Source organism: Phoenix dactylifera, chromosome 15 (genome assembly GCF_051530095.1).
Source record: "Phoenix dactylifera cultivar Ajwa chromosome 15, Ajwa_hap1_PhDact_Kaust_v1.1, whole genome shotgun sequence".
NCBI classification, from domain to species: domain Eukaryota; kingdom Viridiplantae; phylum Streptophyta; class Magnoliopsida; order Arecales; family Arecaceae; genus Phoenix; species Phoenix dactylifera.
The window spans coordinates 10820590-10836370 of NC_143204.1; the positions used below are offsets into that span (position 1 = coordinate 10820590).

General features: G+C 35.2%; 1 protein-coding gene across 3 annotated transcripts; it reads left to right on the forward strand.

The window, feature by feature from the left end:
- The first annotated feature begins 248 nt into the window (after nucleotides 1-248).
- Nucleotides 249-15198, forward strand: SETH2 (UDP-Glycosyltransferase superfamily protein). 3 transcript variants are annotated; one of them, XR_016398491.1, is made up of 11 exons: nucleotides 249-481; nucleotides 1559-1698; nucleotides 1872-2444; nucleotides 2766-2920; nucleotides 12141-12231; nucleotides 12373-12489; nucleotides 12626-12729; nucleotides 13178-13268; nucleotides 13379-13556; nucleotides 13947-14053; nucleotides 14177-15196. XR_016398491.1 is itself a non-coding variant. In XM_008811337.5 (9 exons), the coding sequence occupies exons 2-9, from the start codon at nucleotides 1579-1581 to the stop codon at nucleotides 13475-13477; spliced, it is 1350 nt and encodes a 449-aa protein (XP_008809559.1). In that variant the 5' UTR covers nucleotides 249-481; nucleotides 1559-1578; the 3' UTR covers nucleotides 13478-13764. The 3 variants fall into 3 exon arrangements, 1 of the variants encoding a protein (XP_008809559.1); XR_016398490.1 differs by having other exon boundaries at nucleotides 13947-15198; XM_008811337.5 differs by lacking the exons at nucleotides 13947-14053; nucleotides 14177-15196 and having other exon boundaries at nucleotides 13379-13764.
- The last annotated feature ends 583 nt before the right edge of the window (nucleotides 15199-15781 follow it).

Consider the following 15781-nt stretch of genomic DNA (forward strand, 5'->3'; position numbering starts at 1 on the left):
ATCTTCATCAAAAAGGTCTTTCAAATAGATTGCAATGTCAGCCATGTAAGAACCTCACTGAATAAAATTTCAAGCCATCTGATACCTTCCATTCCCTCTTGCTTAGAAAGTATGGGGACGAGAGGACGGGGTGGGAGAATAGAGGAAGAGCGGGAGAGGGCAAGTGCTGGTAAAAGAAATTGGAGAAGGGCATTACTGGAATTGTACATTTCGAGAACTTGGAAGCGTGTGGCACGGCGTTGCGGCCTCGCATCTCTTTTCCCATTCATTTCTTTTTTTTTTGTTTCCTCCCTTTCTCTCTCCTCCATTACCTTCGTCTCTCATCTCTCTCCTCCTCCTCCCTCTCCACGTCGGCTTCATCGGTGGCCGCGGGCTGCGCCCCCAATCGGATACCGGGGACTACCTTTCGCCGGAGCCAGATCCGGCTATCCTGGCGGTTGCTGCTACCGCTGCCCCCCTCTTGTCGTGATCAATTTATCGGGTACCGGTCTCTCGTAATTCAATTTCGAGCTGTTCCCTCTCTGTACTTATATGTCTTCAATTTGAGGAGGAGCATTTAGGAGGTCTAATATAAATGTGAATCAATCTTGTTATTTTAGTAGACAACTTTCATGAATAATTCATTTCGTTGTCATGAATATTCATTTCTTGATGTAGCCGGAATTGTTTTAAGAATTTCAGATTTCATTCTTGTACACCCTGGTATTACTTGTGCTCATTACTGTGAAGAATATAACATGATACTGATTTAAACTATAGAATGACAAGTGAATTCACGCCACATTGGAAGAGTTATAATGCTTGTTAATTTTTAATGCTACAAGTAGGACTGAAAACCACTGGATCACAAGAGTCTTATCTGAATCCAGTCTTGCAGGGCTTGAGAAGACCGTATATGATGATTGCACAACCATATTTAATACTGGGATCTAGGAAACTGTTATATTGCATCTGATTATTTAACTGTATGCATATATCCAATGCAGTATTTTGGATATGTAATCAAATTTTTAAAAATTGTATCTTGTTTCTACAATTGTTTCTTTGTTTATTTCTGTTTTATTAATGTTTTGTTGCTAAAACAACTCCGTTTAACGGAAAGTTCCTTTTTTTTTTCTTTTTGAAGTTACTTTTTGAGTTTGAACTTAGCAAGTGTTTTTTATTTGACTTGGGAAGCATACTTCATTGAATTTCTGTGTCCTATCATCTGTTTTTCTCCCCCTGTCTGCACTTCTATTTGCTGCCCTTCTTATTAGTCACTGTAATCTAGAATCATCTTCACGCTTCCATTGGCACTCAATAGCCAGGCTGAGTTGTCCAGTTTTTGACACTCATTCTGGAGCTTGTAGACTGTGCTTTCGTGGCCTTATTGACTAGAGACCTGCAACAGTGATGAGCAGACGATTTAATGTCCCCACCTCTCCTTTGTTTCCATGCTATATTATTGAAACTTTCCATTGAATTCTCTTTTATTTGTTAGCACTGTTATTTTATTAGTGATAATCTCTTAGTATCAAAAAAAATTATTGCATCATCTTTAAACTTGTTGAACTTTCAGGACGTTAAGTTCTGAATGCTATGGATGAGCGGCGAAGACACAGAATTTTGATGGTGTCTGATTTTTTCTACCCTAACTTTGGTGGCGTGGAAAATCACATCTATTATCTATCACAGTGCTTGCTTAAGCTTGGTCACAAGGTCTGAAACCTTTCTTTATGTGCAAAACAATGCAATCCTTTTTACTCTGAAAAAAATCCATTGGTGATATAATTGCTGCTTCTAATTGTGAATTTGACAAATGAAGTAAAATATTAGATGTTGGTATTTTGTAATTTCAGCTAATATTAGGCATCTATATTTGGGCTGCCCAGGTGGTGGTAATGACACATGCATATGGAAAGCGGTCTGGAGTACGATACATGACAGGTGGTCTAAAAGTTTATTATGTTCCTTGGAGACCATTCATTATGCAGAATACATTGCCAACATTTTACCTAACACTTCCAATTATACGGAATATTATTGTACGTGAGAGGATAACTGTTGTGCATGGGCATCAAGCTTTCTCAACACTCTGTCATGAGGCCTTAATGCATGCAAGGACCATGGGATACAAAGTTGTGTTCACTGATCATTCACTATATGGTTTTGCTGATGTTGGAAGCATTCACATGAATAAGGTGCTGCAGTTTACTCTGGCAGATGTAGATCAGGCTATATGCGTCTCTCATACTAGCAAGGAAAACACCGTCCTGAGATCTGGGATACTACCTGAGAAAGTCTTTGTAATACCTAATGCGGTGGATACTGCCATGTTTACTCCTGCTCCTAATCGGCTGAGCTGTGATGAAATTGTTATTGTTGTGATCAGTAGATTGGTATACCGGAAGGGAGCAGATCTTCTTGTTGAAGTCATTCCAGAAGTGTGCCGCCTTTTTTCAAATGTAAGTCTTAGTGCTGACTACCTTTTACATTTTCTATCAGAATCTGCAAAACTGGAAACATGATATTGAGAGAGAAATTGACACTAAGTTAAGAAAAATTGATCCAGACCACAAATCAAACTGCAAAGGTAATCTATCTGTTTTTTCTGGTTTGCCTTTTAGCCTGTGTGATATATGACAACTGTCTAACTTCCTTTTCCATTTTGACTTGTTTCAAGGTGCAGTTCATTTTTCATTTATTTTTTTTAAATCACATGGGTAATGGTGTTTCACAACATAAATTATATGTATTTCTATTTTCTCACAGTTGTCTTTATTAAGGTCCGATTTATTGTTGGAGGCGATGGACCAAAACGTGTGCGGCTTGAAGAGATGAGGGAAAAGTATTCTCTTCAGGACAGAGTTGATATGTTGGGGGCTGTTCCACATGCTCAAGTGCGATCTGTTCTAATATCCGGTCATATTTTTTTAAATAGGTACATATTTTTATGGCATCTGTCTTTTATTTTGGACCAATATCTGTTTCTTATTCTAAATCAATACCTAGTATTTTTAGACCAACATAGCTTCTACCACAATATTTCTCAGCAGTTCAAGATACCTTCATTTAATGGAGATTTGATGGTTAATATTGTTTATTTTGGGTGTCTCATGTATGTGCAAGGGCGTTGGTATACTAAATGTCTTTTCATATGACTGGGCTCATCCATATGAACCTGAGTCCTAGTAAATTTTAATTGGCTCATATAGTGGCTTACTTCTTCTGAGGAGCTCATCGACCAACATGAACAGTCACCCTTTTTCTAAAATAAGAAAGAAGAATGCATAGATGAGTATCCAATCATATGCCCTATCCTCTCCCCCGCCCCTACCTCTTTTTTCTATATCCATGTTTCTTACCTAAAGCTGATCACGGGCCGGGCTTGGGCACAGAAAATGTCAAATTTCATATAGGCCTGGCCTGAAGCCCAATTAAAAATAAATAGAGTTTAGGCCTGATGCCCAGCCTATGATCAACTCTATTCTTACCCACTAATATCCACCCAAGAATGGAAAATCTGCTTCGGTTTAATCACTTGAAGCCCAAAATAAAACTTTACTTTCTATTGTAGTTTCAGTGAAAAACTTTTTACAACTAAATATAAAATAAATAAAAAGTAAAAAGAGAATATTTGGGAAAAGATACAAAATGGTAATGGTTAAAAAAATTACCAACAAAATCTTGGACTATGATATAGTTTTGAATTTATAGCTTTTAGTGGTTTCAGTTGAACCTTTTGGGAATGTTAAGAAATAATTTAAAAAATTAATTTTGCGAGAGTGTTGTACACCAAATATATGTTGCATCTTCAAATTTAATAAATCTCTAAGTTTTAGATCTTATATACTTATAAGTAATATTTTGAATAAGCTTTTGATCTTTATTTGGGGATTTTACGAAATGTGACTAGGCTATGGTTGTGTGCCATGTGACATGCGCTTGAAGATTTTTAGAATTCTTTTGCAGAAAATTATTAAATGGAAGTCTTCATTATGTAAGTCTCTATATATATATATTTGTTTATGTATGTATATGTATTTGATACTTGTGAAAACTTACATGCACATGCATGTGTAAGTGATTTGTAACAGAAAGTTCTATATTTGATAACCATGTAAATATGAAAAATTTATCAAAAATTATTAATATGAAAATTTATCAAAATTATATTACAACGTCACTAGAGATGTTCGCGTTGAAGTTTGAACATTGGAAATAAAGAACTAATTAATCCTATTTTATGGTTAAGTGATATATCTAATACAAAAGTAAATAACAGGAAAAATCAAGTTAAAAAAATGAATATGCTTTATTATGTTGACATGATGAATCTAAATTGAGATTGCATGTTTGTTATTTGAGTTGAAACGAAATTAAGTAGGGCCGATCTTAATGTTTGGGGGTTTGCTTTCACACTGAAATTTCAATTACATGAAGAAAGCAAAGAATGTTAGTGATTAGGATTGTTTCACTAGCTATCACAGCCAAGAGAATCCATGCCGTGGGATGGGTTGCAATAGTTTTCACATGGGAGTATGGGACTGAATGTAATGATGGAGAGTAGTTTAGATGGTGAGATTTGTAGCCATCATGTGAAATTAACTTTCTAAAATGACTATTCAAATAATGTTACAAGTTACAACCCTTTGGCAATGTATTTCTGTATGTATTGTGGTCTTGATTATGATAGTTGTCTACCCATTATATCATTATAATATATAGTCATTTTATCAACTCTTCATTATATATATATATATGTAATTATATTATATTAAAATAATAATTTAACAATGAGAACTTCGTACACATTTAAAAGAATATATTACAATATTCTTTAAACATCAAAAAGAATTTTTATGAATAGTCAGCAAAAATTATCTTATTTTTTTAATTTTAGATTTAAATATAGACAAGGCTATCTATTGTTTTAATAAAGAAAAAAAATCATGCTGGCAAGTAATGCTATGATCTCATTTCTAGAAGCTGTGAGATTTTACTGAATTATAACTGCTTGTAACAATTCCAATGAAGTAACATTTTTTATGCATAACAATTTAACTTTTACATTTGTTTTTCAAATGTCAATACTGCAAAAAGTAAAAGAAAAGTTTTTTTAATCTAGAGAGTTAGAAGGAAGATGAACCAATTGTTGAAGCAGTCAATCAAATTCCACCAATTAGCTATTATAAAATTTGAGTAAGAGAGATAAGAAAATTATTGATGAATTTTGGAAGTCAAGGAAACAGCTAATATAATCAATTGTTTGCAGTATAAAATATTGCTTGGTGGTAACTTAACATATATTTCTTAGAACTAAGTCATCAAGGAAAGCAATAAAAGAATTGCTGAGGCTAAACAAATTAAAGACTAAATGCAAAATTCTCCAGTAGGGGCGGCAATTGTCTGTGCTAATTTGGGTTTGATAAACACAAGTTAGTACAATAACATATGCAACCTTGACCAATACCTGACTCGATTTGAGTCAGCCCAGTTATGGATTGGGACACTTTAAGTCTTTAACCCTTTTGGCCCACATGGTGACCCACATGACATAATCCCTAGTAACCCATATGATTAAGTGATTCGGGTTGAGGTGAACTAAATAACTAGTATTAAAAGAGACCAACTCTTCTTAAGAGCAGTATTTTAAGAACCAAGGTATCCTTGCTGACACTTGACTGGTATAGGTGTACCAAGTGTTCGTATGCTATGCTGGTCGGATATCTAGTTTCAATATTGGGGGCATACCAAGTTTTGTTTCCTTATTTGTATCGTACAGTACACCTAGAGTAGACTAGTGCAGTTTGGTACTCAAAACCATGGTTAAAAGCATTATGCAAAGGTCATGGCCTGTCTCGGCCCAACTTCATTCATTTCAAATATTATACTACCCTCTTGATGTGAGTAGGTGAAAGCTCTGACCCATGATTGACCATTTTAAATGTTAGGTCATAGAATTTGATTTGAACCCTTCCCAAATTTTAAACAAGGTTAAGTTAATCAGGTGTGTTTGAGTCAGGTCAGTTTTTGTGATCCTTACACATTGAGAATCTAGTATCAACATATCAGTTATTTTACAATATGTGCCAGTTTGTGGATTTTATGAAATGAAACAAGACTTGTGCACATGCTGAGCTTCAGATTTTCATCATTTTTTCGTGAATAATATTTTTTTAAAAAAAAATTCACAATCAGCTCCTGATATCTCGAAATTTCATAAAATATTAGCATTTCATCAACTTGAAAATTAAAAGATAAATCAAACAAGAAAAGATTACATTGTCCCACTTTTTTCAACATGCTAAGCCCATATAAGATCTTGCTAATCAGTTTCTCAAAGGCTTTGCTATATACTTTTGAAGGTTTTCCCCTGTCTCAGCCCAAAACAATTGAAATGAGTGCAAGGCGGACGGGATCGAGTGAAGTGGGACTCTTATGGTAGTATATCAGCCAAAATAAAAAAAGAAAAGCTTATTTTCTCTTGAAACCATTTAAAACTGGTCAACATAGACTGCAACCCAACAAATTATATATATTAGCTGAGATCCCCAAATTCCGGTTACTTTTGGATTGGGTTTGATTGCAAAAATTTGAGAAGGTGCAATATTGTCCAAAGCTTCAAACTTTGCTTTTGTCATGAGGGAGATCGAGCCAATCCCAAAACTCTTCTAACTTTATTTCGCTCTTCTTTTTTCTTTTTTTGTATGTTGGACTTACTTGGAATGATCTTTTACCTGGATTACGTATGTTCTCTCCTTAACTGCAAGAAAAATGACAACAATCTCTGAAAATGATTTTTCTTTTTTTATTGTATGGAACGACAATAATGGAGAGGGTATTTTTTTTTCTTACACATTTCACAGAAAGTTATATATGAGTGGGTATTGGGAGGGTACTTTTGTGGCATAGAAAAACAGAAGTGTTAGGAGTTGTTGTGGGGAGACAGGTAAAGTTTCATTGGGGGTGTTACCATGGTTGGTATATTTTCATTCAGTGGGCATGTTACTATGTATTAGCACTAGCCTTGGTTGTAGTCATACATGAACATACCATCAACATTTAGGAAATTGTACAATCATGTATCAGGTTTGCATGCTATTATAGAGAAAAACCCTAGAGGATGAGCCTAAAATTCCATTAAAAAATAAAGGGCCTAGTTAAATTGATGGACAAGATTAGCAGTCTGATTGGTTTCATTATCTAATATCTACCGTAGTAAGAATGGTGAGATGGATCAAAACATACCTGAATATATCAAATTTGGTTGGATAGGTGGAGAGGCACTTCCTTGTTTTTGTGTGATTGATACATTTGTTGACAACTTGCATGAAAATGAATGCATTGAAACCTGGATTGTTGATTATACTAGGAAAGAACCATGACATCTTGATGGAATAATAAATATTATCAAATATAAACAGATTAAAATTAATTAATTATAAATAGAAATAGAATATAAATGTACAGAAAAATATCTAAAAAAATAAGAATATCTAGCAAATTCCAACAACTTTTGGCACCCTTTATGATCACATAGTATCATAATGATGCATATTTCATGGTATTATTATGTATTTTTCCTATTTCCATTAGTAATTAATTCGGTTTTAATAAAAAAGCACGACCTTGTTCAAAGGATCCAGTCCTTCTAGCAGGAAAAGCACTTGTTAATTCATTCTATTTCATGTGCCATCAAAATTTTACTTGACAAGAGATATAAAAATAATCTCAGCAGGTACCCAAAAAAATCAGCTTGAACAAGTAAAAAGACCTATATTGTGTATCTACCAAATAAATAAATGAACAGAAACAAAGCAAACTTGAATGGGATTACACATGCCATTGCCGGTCCCAAGCTCAGATGAGAAAAGTAAAGGGTTGATGTCAGGTTGATAGCTGGTTGTAAAAATATGTTGATAACTATGAAATGGATCCTAATTTGATACATGTGAATGTTAGGGCATCCCTTGTTCTATGCAATGTGTCTTAACCTAATCCGATTGTGGCGAGAAGTGGGGAAGGATCGATTAGGGCGTTGTCCATAAATGACCCGCTACAATATGACTCCATATTGTGACAAATGAGTAACAGTTTGTTGGATCGTTTCCCATAAGCAATTTGCTACAATGTTACCCAACTTGAGCAACAAATGAGCAAGGGTTATTTAGGAATAGAGTCTTCCAGTGGCCAATCATATTAGTAACCATATAGAAGAAGAGAGTTAGATTTGTTACCTGGAATGTTGGAATTTTGACTGGAAAGAGTAGATAACTAGTGGAGATACAATGACGAGTAGGAAAAAAGCGTTGCTTACAAGAAACTAAATGGAAAGGTATTAAATCCAAGGATAAAGGACATTGTTATATGTAGATAAAGATAATAATAAAAAATGTAGGAATAGTAGTGGATAAGGAAATCAAAGATAAAACTATAGATTTTAAAAGGATAACTAATAGATTAATAGCTATCAAATTAGTTTTAGATGAGGATATCAATATAGTTAATGCCTATGCATCATAAGGAGGCTTTGCGGAAAGGATTAAGTATACATTTTAGGAAGAAATGGATGGATTGATGCACGTATTACTGAAGGAGAAAGGTTACTTATAGGCGGTGACTTAAATGGGCAGGTAGGGAAGAGCAATATGGGATATGACGGAGTACATGGTGGATTTTGTTTTGGAGATAGAAATTTAAAGCAAGATTCCATTCTTGAGTTTGCAATAGCTTATGACTTAATAATAGAAAACATATATTTTAAGAAGAGAGATGAGCATTTAGGAACATTTAAGAGTGGATCAAATTTGTCACAAATAGATTATTATTTTATCAAGAAAAGAGATGGATCAACATACAAGGATTGTAAGGTGACGTTACGAGAATCTGACAACATAACATAGGTTTGTAGTCTTACATTTATACAATAAGTGCAAAAAGACAAGAAAAGAAATTAATAAATGTCTAAAGATAAGATGGTGGAATTTAAAGGAAAAAAAGTTGCATCTTTCTGTGATAAATTACCTAAAAAAGGGAACTTGGAACATATGAAGTTATGAACTAATCCAAATAAAACATGGGAATTAAATGGTTAAATGTGAGGATAATAGGATATTAGTGAAAGATGAGGAAATTAAATAAGGATGGAGATATTATTTTGGAAAATTGTTAAGTGAGGATTCTACTAAATAAATCTTCATTGAAGAAGTAAAATTAGGGAGGAGTCAAGGTTCTATTGTATAAAATAATGGGGAAATATTTGAATATATATATATATATATATATATATATATATATATATATATATAATAAAATTAGAGTTAGTTGGACGGAATGAAGAGATGCATCTAGAGTAATATATGATAGGCGCATATCTTGAAGACTTAAAGGAAATTTTATAGACTAACAGTAAGGCTTGATACATTGCATGGTAGAGTGCTGATAATGAATAAATTGTATGGAAACAAGTTGAGTAAGCAGAAATGAAAATGTGAAGATGGATGCTGGTAAAACTAAAAAAGATAAATAAGAAATGAATATTAGAGGATATGTATGAGCACAAATTAAGGACAAAGTAATGAAAAATCGATTGACATGGTTTGGACATGTACATGAAGATTTGTAGAGGCTCCAACAAGGAGAGGTACTTTGGTTTATGCTGACGATGATAAGAAAAGGAGGGGGAGATCTAAGCTAACATGGATGAGGGCTGAGGAAGGATATGCAAAAACTTAGAATAACATCAAAGGTGGCCCTAAATGGAAATACTTGGCAAATGAGAATCCATAAAGCTGACACTATGGATGGTTAGATGCTTTTGTATGGTATGTAATGGTTCTCTGTTTGTTTTAGATTCTCTATTTGCAAAGTTATCTTACTCAAGGTTTGCCGTCTCGGTACCGGATCCCCTACCAGTGCTATACTAGCATAGTATCGGTACGGTATACAAATTTTTTTGGCATATTAAGTGTTAGTACGCTACCAGAACCGGTTCCGAACCAGTATGGTATGGTACGTCCGGTACCGTCTGGTATGGTACGGCATACCATGATCTTACCTATAGCCCAACATTTCTTCCTTTAGCTGAGATAATTGCCAACTACAAAGATAAGGGCTTCCTTTATCATTGTGTCATCTCTGTTCCTTTTTTTTGTTTTTTTGAAGGTGATAGGAGGGTGAAGAAGGGACTCTCCTATTCACCAAAAAAAAAAGAAGGAACTCTCTTAGCAAATCAGACATGGGATTCCTTATGGGAACTATTAAACCACCACCCATAGTAGCACCAAAGGGAGCTATGAATTGCAATTATCACCAATATTGCCATGGGAGGAACATTTGCATCTGGTACCCAGCCTTAATGGTGGATTAGACAGAGGAAGAGAGAGAGAGAGATAGGGTGCCATACTTGGAGAAATGGATTGCCACTAAAGGTGGAGTATGTGTTCCATGGAGGAAGAGGAATGTGGGCCTCACTGAAGGCTTGGATTGTGGAGAGACACTAGGAAAGAAGCCCTAAGCGCGATCTTGATTGGAATCTTTTGTATGGAACTGAACTGCTTAGAGAAAACTGAAATAGTTTGAACGAATTGCTAGTCTGTGGTTGAGTTTCTACAAAAATAGTTTAAGCGGTTTGTCTGGACTGAAACTTGACCAGTTGATGGTTCAATTGGCCAACCCAGTCTGATTTTTAAAATGCTGATGAAGATTCTATATAATGACAATAAGGCCTGCATCATGTATGGTTTAGACTGCTGGACAGTGCGATTCATGCAAGCACAATGAATGTGACAGAAGTAAGAATATTAGATTGATGTTTGTTGAAACTTATAAGGAAAGGTGAGAAGTGAATATATAAGATAATGCATAGGCTTTTTTTCTTTTTCTTTGTCTTTTTTTGAGAAAGGGAGGGGCTTACCCCTAACCGAGCCATCCGAGTGAAGTAATTAAATGAGGACAAAGTGATGGTGAATCAACTGAAGAGGTATGAACATGTGCAACATATGTATTGGAAGACTTTGGTAAAGAGTGGTGCTTGAATTTGTTTTGAAGGCTTAGATAGAGGAGGAAAGGCCTAAGATAACAAGGGTGAATACTATGAGAAAAATTTGAAATATATTGCAAAAGTGCTAGAGTACTTGTTGAGAGAATTGATTGGTGAATATGGATTATAAAGTTGACTCTGGAAAATGAACTAATCTTGTTTGTTATCATTATGCTTTTCTAGTCTCTCTATTTTGAAAACTTGTCACCTTAAGATGCAAGAGGCTGCTAGAATAGGAGTACTTATGATGTTTTTAGAAGTGTTTGTGTAGAGAAGTGGTAAGAAGGCTGGGAGAAGGGTCCTATTTCCTGTCCTCAAACATTATGGTTTCCTTATGCTATCCTCTATCTATATATCTTATGCAGATTTAAAAAAAATAGACAGGACACTAATTGGTCTTTTCTTCAGTTGCTTGGAACAGGTTTTTCTTTTTTTTTTTTTTTTTTTGAGGAAACGGGAGGGAGGCCCACCAAATGTAATTGCCCAAGTTTAAATACTTGGGGATGCAGTGCCCGAGACTCAAACTTAGAACCTCATCTTCTTAGGAAGACAGCGTGACAACTGCGGTGGTGCCCAGTTCACCTTGCTGCGAATTAGGTAAAGTTGTTTTCTTATAATCATAAGAGTAATTGTAAGTATTCTGGTGTTTAAGAGTGTTTCACACCAGCTATTTCATTTGACACCCAATATCAACAATAAAATAGTCAGTTCTATTATTGTTCTTACCACTGTAGCCGACAAAGCCCACTGATGTGCCCTTCTATAATGTAATCTGATTGTTAATGAGAGTGTTCACCTTTCACAATTAGTTGTGACTTGCTTTCATGATTATGTATAGGGAAGTATGCCCCAAGCATTGCCTTCTTGACATTGTCAGTTGGTATCTTGACATTGCCTTTTCCTTTTCAGTAGGATAAGAAATTATGGGCTTTTACATGCTTTTATGGTTCTTGTTCTGTATCTAACATGGCTAGGGGGAAAAATCTCATTTCATGCAACTATTCTCCTGTTGGATATATTCTAGAATCTGCACAAAGAAGCCTTTGACTGCACCTTTTTATCTGCCTTTTTTAGTGAAAAGAGGGTATATTTTTCTGATGAATGCTTATTAATGTAGTTCGCTTACAGAAGCCTTTTGCATAGCCATTCTGGAAGCTGCTAGTTGTGGACTGCTAACTGTGAGCACAAGAGTTGGAGGTGTCCCAGAGGCATGCAGTTTGTGATCCTTTCTCAATCTCTTTATGTCCTGATGCTATGATTTCACGGATTAGTGATGCTCAAATCTTGGTTGAAGAAAAAAAAAGGGAGTTTGGTTGCTAATTATTGCATCCTTTTTCATCTCTGGGCAGGTTTTACCAGATGACATGATAGTACTTGCAGAACCAGCACCAGGTGATATGGTGTGGGCTATTAGAAAAGCAATTTTCATGCTTCCAAGCATCGATCCGCATGTCATGCATCTCCGTGTAAGTCTTCAATTCTACTTATCTTGGTTAATCATTTGCCCGACCAACTCTATTTCTTTGAGAGACTTAGCAAACCTTACTTTTTCTTGTGAAATGTTGATTTTTAATTTTTATATGTTTCCAATAATGATATTAGATGAAAAGCCTGTATAGTTGGCATGACGTGGCTAAAAGAACAGAGATAGTGTATGACCGTGCACTGCAATCCTCTGAGAAAAATCTTCTGCAGCGTCTACCACGGTATGTTAATTGCAAACATGTTAGAAATAACAAATGTTGGGTGCTGTTAGAGCTACATATCCATTTATTTTTTCATCTGGCCATCAAATTTCTTTTCCTTTTGGCATCTGGAAATATTTAGGTTCAGATGCTATGTTGTTTGTTGTCCATATTGAATGTTTTTTCCCTAAAGTTGGTGACATCCAGTGGCAATTTTTATTGGCATTTCTAAACATCTCATTTCATGTGATTCAACTTCAGTTTTTTGGGGCAAAGATGCACAACACTAGCTACATTGAACCACTTGATCATGTTTTTCATGTCTTGATATATATCTTCTAAGTTCATTATACACCAGCATGGTTGGTAATGCTTGTGCATCAACTTGTCATAAATACATTTAGCAGTAAGTCAAGACTGCTGACGTAGTCTTCTTTTTCTTCTTTCTTATTTTCCCCTTTTTTTGAAGATACCTCAAATGTGGGGCTTGGGCAGGAAAGCTATTTTGTCTGGTCATGATTGTCAATTTTCTTCTAGTGCGTCTTCTAGAACTGTGGCAGGTAACGTCAAATATTTATGACTTTTTCCTTTGATTCCATTCAGCAGCCATTTTTGGCAACATTTGCTCTCTAGAGTTCTTGTCTTTGAAGATCTTCTTTTTCCCCTTTAGCCTGTAAAGAGCATTGAAGAGGTTCCTGACATGCCGTTGGTGCAACACCAAGAAGAAGAGATTGAGCACGATTACGATGAAGCTCAAAAGAAAAGCTAATTCTTTAAGAAGATTCGATGTTGTGATTGTTTAGTTCACATCTACACCCAAGAATGCAGGACACTTCCAAAGCAGAATAGGTGGTACTATTGTGAATTATCCCTCTTATCTAATGTGAAATTTTCTTTATATTGGGGGATCTGAAGTTTCTACTTTTTCTTCGGTTGCATGTTTTGTGCATATAATGCATCTGAAATCATTTGATAAATTGGTATTTGTACCTTAAGCCTTGCCCTTTAACAGCAGTACAAATTTTTTTATATATAGTCAATTTGAAAGTTTGAAAACTAAAGATGTCATACCAATTCATATTCTTCTGATGCACTTGTGGGTAGAGTATCAATTTAATCAAATGATATTTTAAATTGGTGAATATAAAAGTTATTTCAAGATTTTAAATGCACATGTCATCGTTGCATGTGTTCATATTTTCATCTCCACTAACAGCTCCTTTGGGCTCCAATATAGTGAGTATGCCATCTTTATTCATTCATCTGTGGAATCATCATGGGAGCATCTATAGTTCTGGAAATTAGCTAACATCCATTCTTTTCCAATATGGACGTCATAGATAAGGTAAGTGACAGATAGCAAGGTCCTTGCTAATTTGGTTCATCAGAGCTAAAGATTCTTGTGATAAGCGGGGCGTGCTACCTCTTTTGAGCTCTGACAAGAAATTTATCATGTGCTAATTTTCAGCTATGCTTCAGATTTGAAGGCGGAGATACTTAGTTCAAGAACGCAATTTTGCTTCAAAAACAGTCATGCTTTTGGTCAATTAGATCTAGTGAAACCATCATCCCTGGATTAGATTTTTCTTTTGGTTTGTATCGCATAATCAACCTTCTACTCAGTAGATTGTCAAATAGGTGTTTCACTACTTTGTAGGTGATAAACTTGCTTCCGTAGTACAGAATTTGTGGTCCATGAACTTCTAAAACTGTAATGATTATGTATTACTAGTAAAGTTATGTAATTTGCCAAATTGTAAGCGAATTGCAATTAAGCATGAAACAATATAGTTCAGCTTATTATTCAATGTAGTAATTTTTGAGAGCAAAAGCAAAATGCATCGAATTTCACTATGATCATGAAATGTTGTAAAGGTGGTACTCAAAACGGGGTGTCTTGTATAAGCACTAAAGGACTTGAATTGTGACTAGGCTCAGCAAGCAAGCATGCTCGATATTGTTTGGTGTAATATTAAAGACTGGCTAATAGGAATTCTTTTGTATAAGTTCACTCGGTTTAATAAAAGCGAGCCTTGATGCAAGGGTTAAGGTTGCTTTATTGGGACTTGAATGTCATAGGTTCGAAATACGGAAACAATCTCTATGCATGTGAGGGTATTGTTGCGTGCTCTCCATAGATCTTGCAACCACAGAAGCCTCATGCATTGGGACATTCTTTACAGCTACTCATCCATGTTTTGCATCCTCCTGTAATCCTTTCTAATCTCTTTGTACTCCTTTCCTCAATCCATTCTAGGATAGATCCTTGGGGGCATCATTGGTAGGTATACTTGCTGCCAGATCTGAGCATTTGCTGTCACCATCACTCTCAACTCTCAACTCTCTGGCACTAGATTTAAGCACAATAATTTCTCAAGCGCATACAAGCGCACCTCTAGTCAAACATATTTCTCATTTCCAATCTTGAAATAAATGCGATGCGTAGCCTTATCTCCTAACTATCATATTGCCTCGCATATCGCCATTACGATATATCACAGAAAAAGGACAATGTATAAGTCGATGTTCTCACAAATTTTCAAACTTTGAATGGAATATGGAAATTATCAACTAGATTATCTTGTAACTTGTTCTGCTTAGGATCAAAGCTAGCTTGACTTGATCTAGTTTTCTTTCGATTATGATTTTGCACTCGAACCCAATCCATTGGGCTGTGCTACGTTGAGCTCATGAAAAAATCTATTTTAAGTCCCATAATGCTAGTTGGGCCACATCAAGTCAAGCATGATCTGAACCCTACCGATCGCATTTGGTTCTAGATTGGGTTGGGTCCAGTTCTGGAGCCAATGCAAGGAAACAAATGTACACAATTTTCATGCTCAACTATCATACAAATATACCAAAAAATAATTTGGGAAAAATTCAAGTAATAATAAATAATATGAAAGTAATGGTTAATAGCAAGCATCATAACATCAGTACTTTATATTATGATAAATATTTATAAATAATAACCAACAAAAGATGCTGGCACGACAAGAAAAAAAATCTTTGGCGACGCTTATTATGGCCTTTACCGACGCTTATAAGCATCGGCAATTTTCATTTTGAT

What these genes read in the sequence shown, in the direction of transcription:
- SETH2 (XM_008811337.5), top strand. Translation starts at nt 1,579, where the DNA reads ATGGATGAGCGGCGAAGACACAGAATTTTGATGGTGTCTGATTTTTTC. An exon ending in TGCTTAAGCTTGGTCACAAG is followed by an intron (nt 1,699 to 1,871) that starts GTCTGAAACCTT and finishes TGGGCTGCCCAG; the next exon opens with GTGGTGGTAATGACACATGC. An exon ending in GGTCATATTTTTTTAAATAG is followed by an intron (nt 2,921 to 12,140) that starts GTACATATTTTT and finishes TTATTAATGTAG; the next exon opens with TTCGCTTACAGAAGCCTTTT.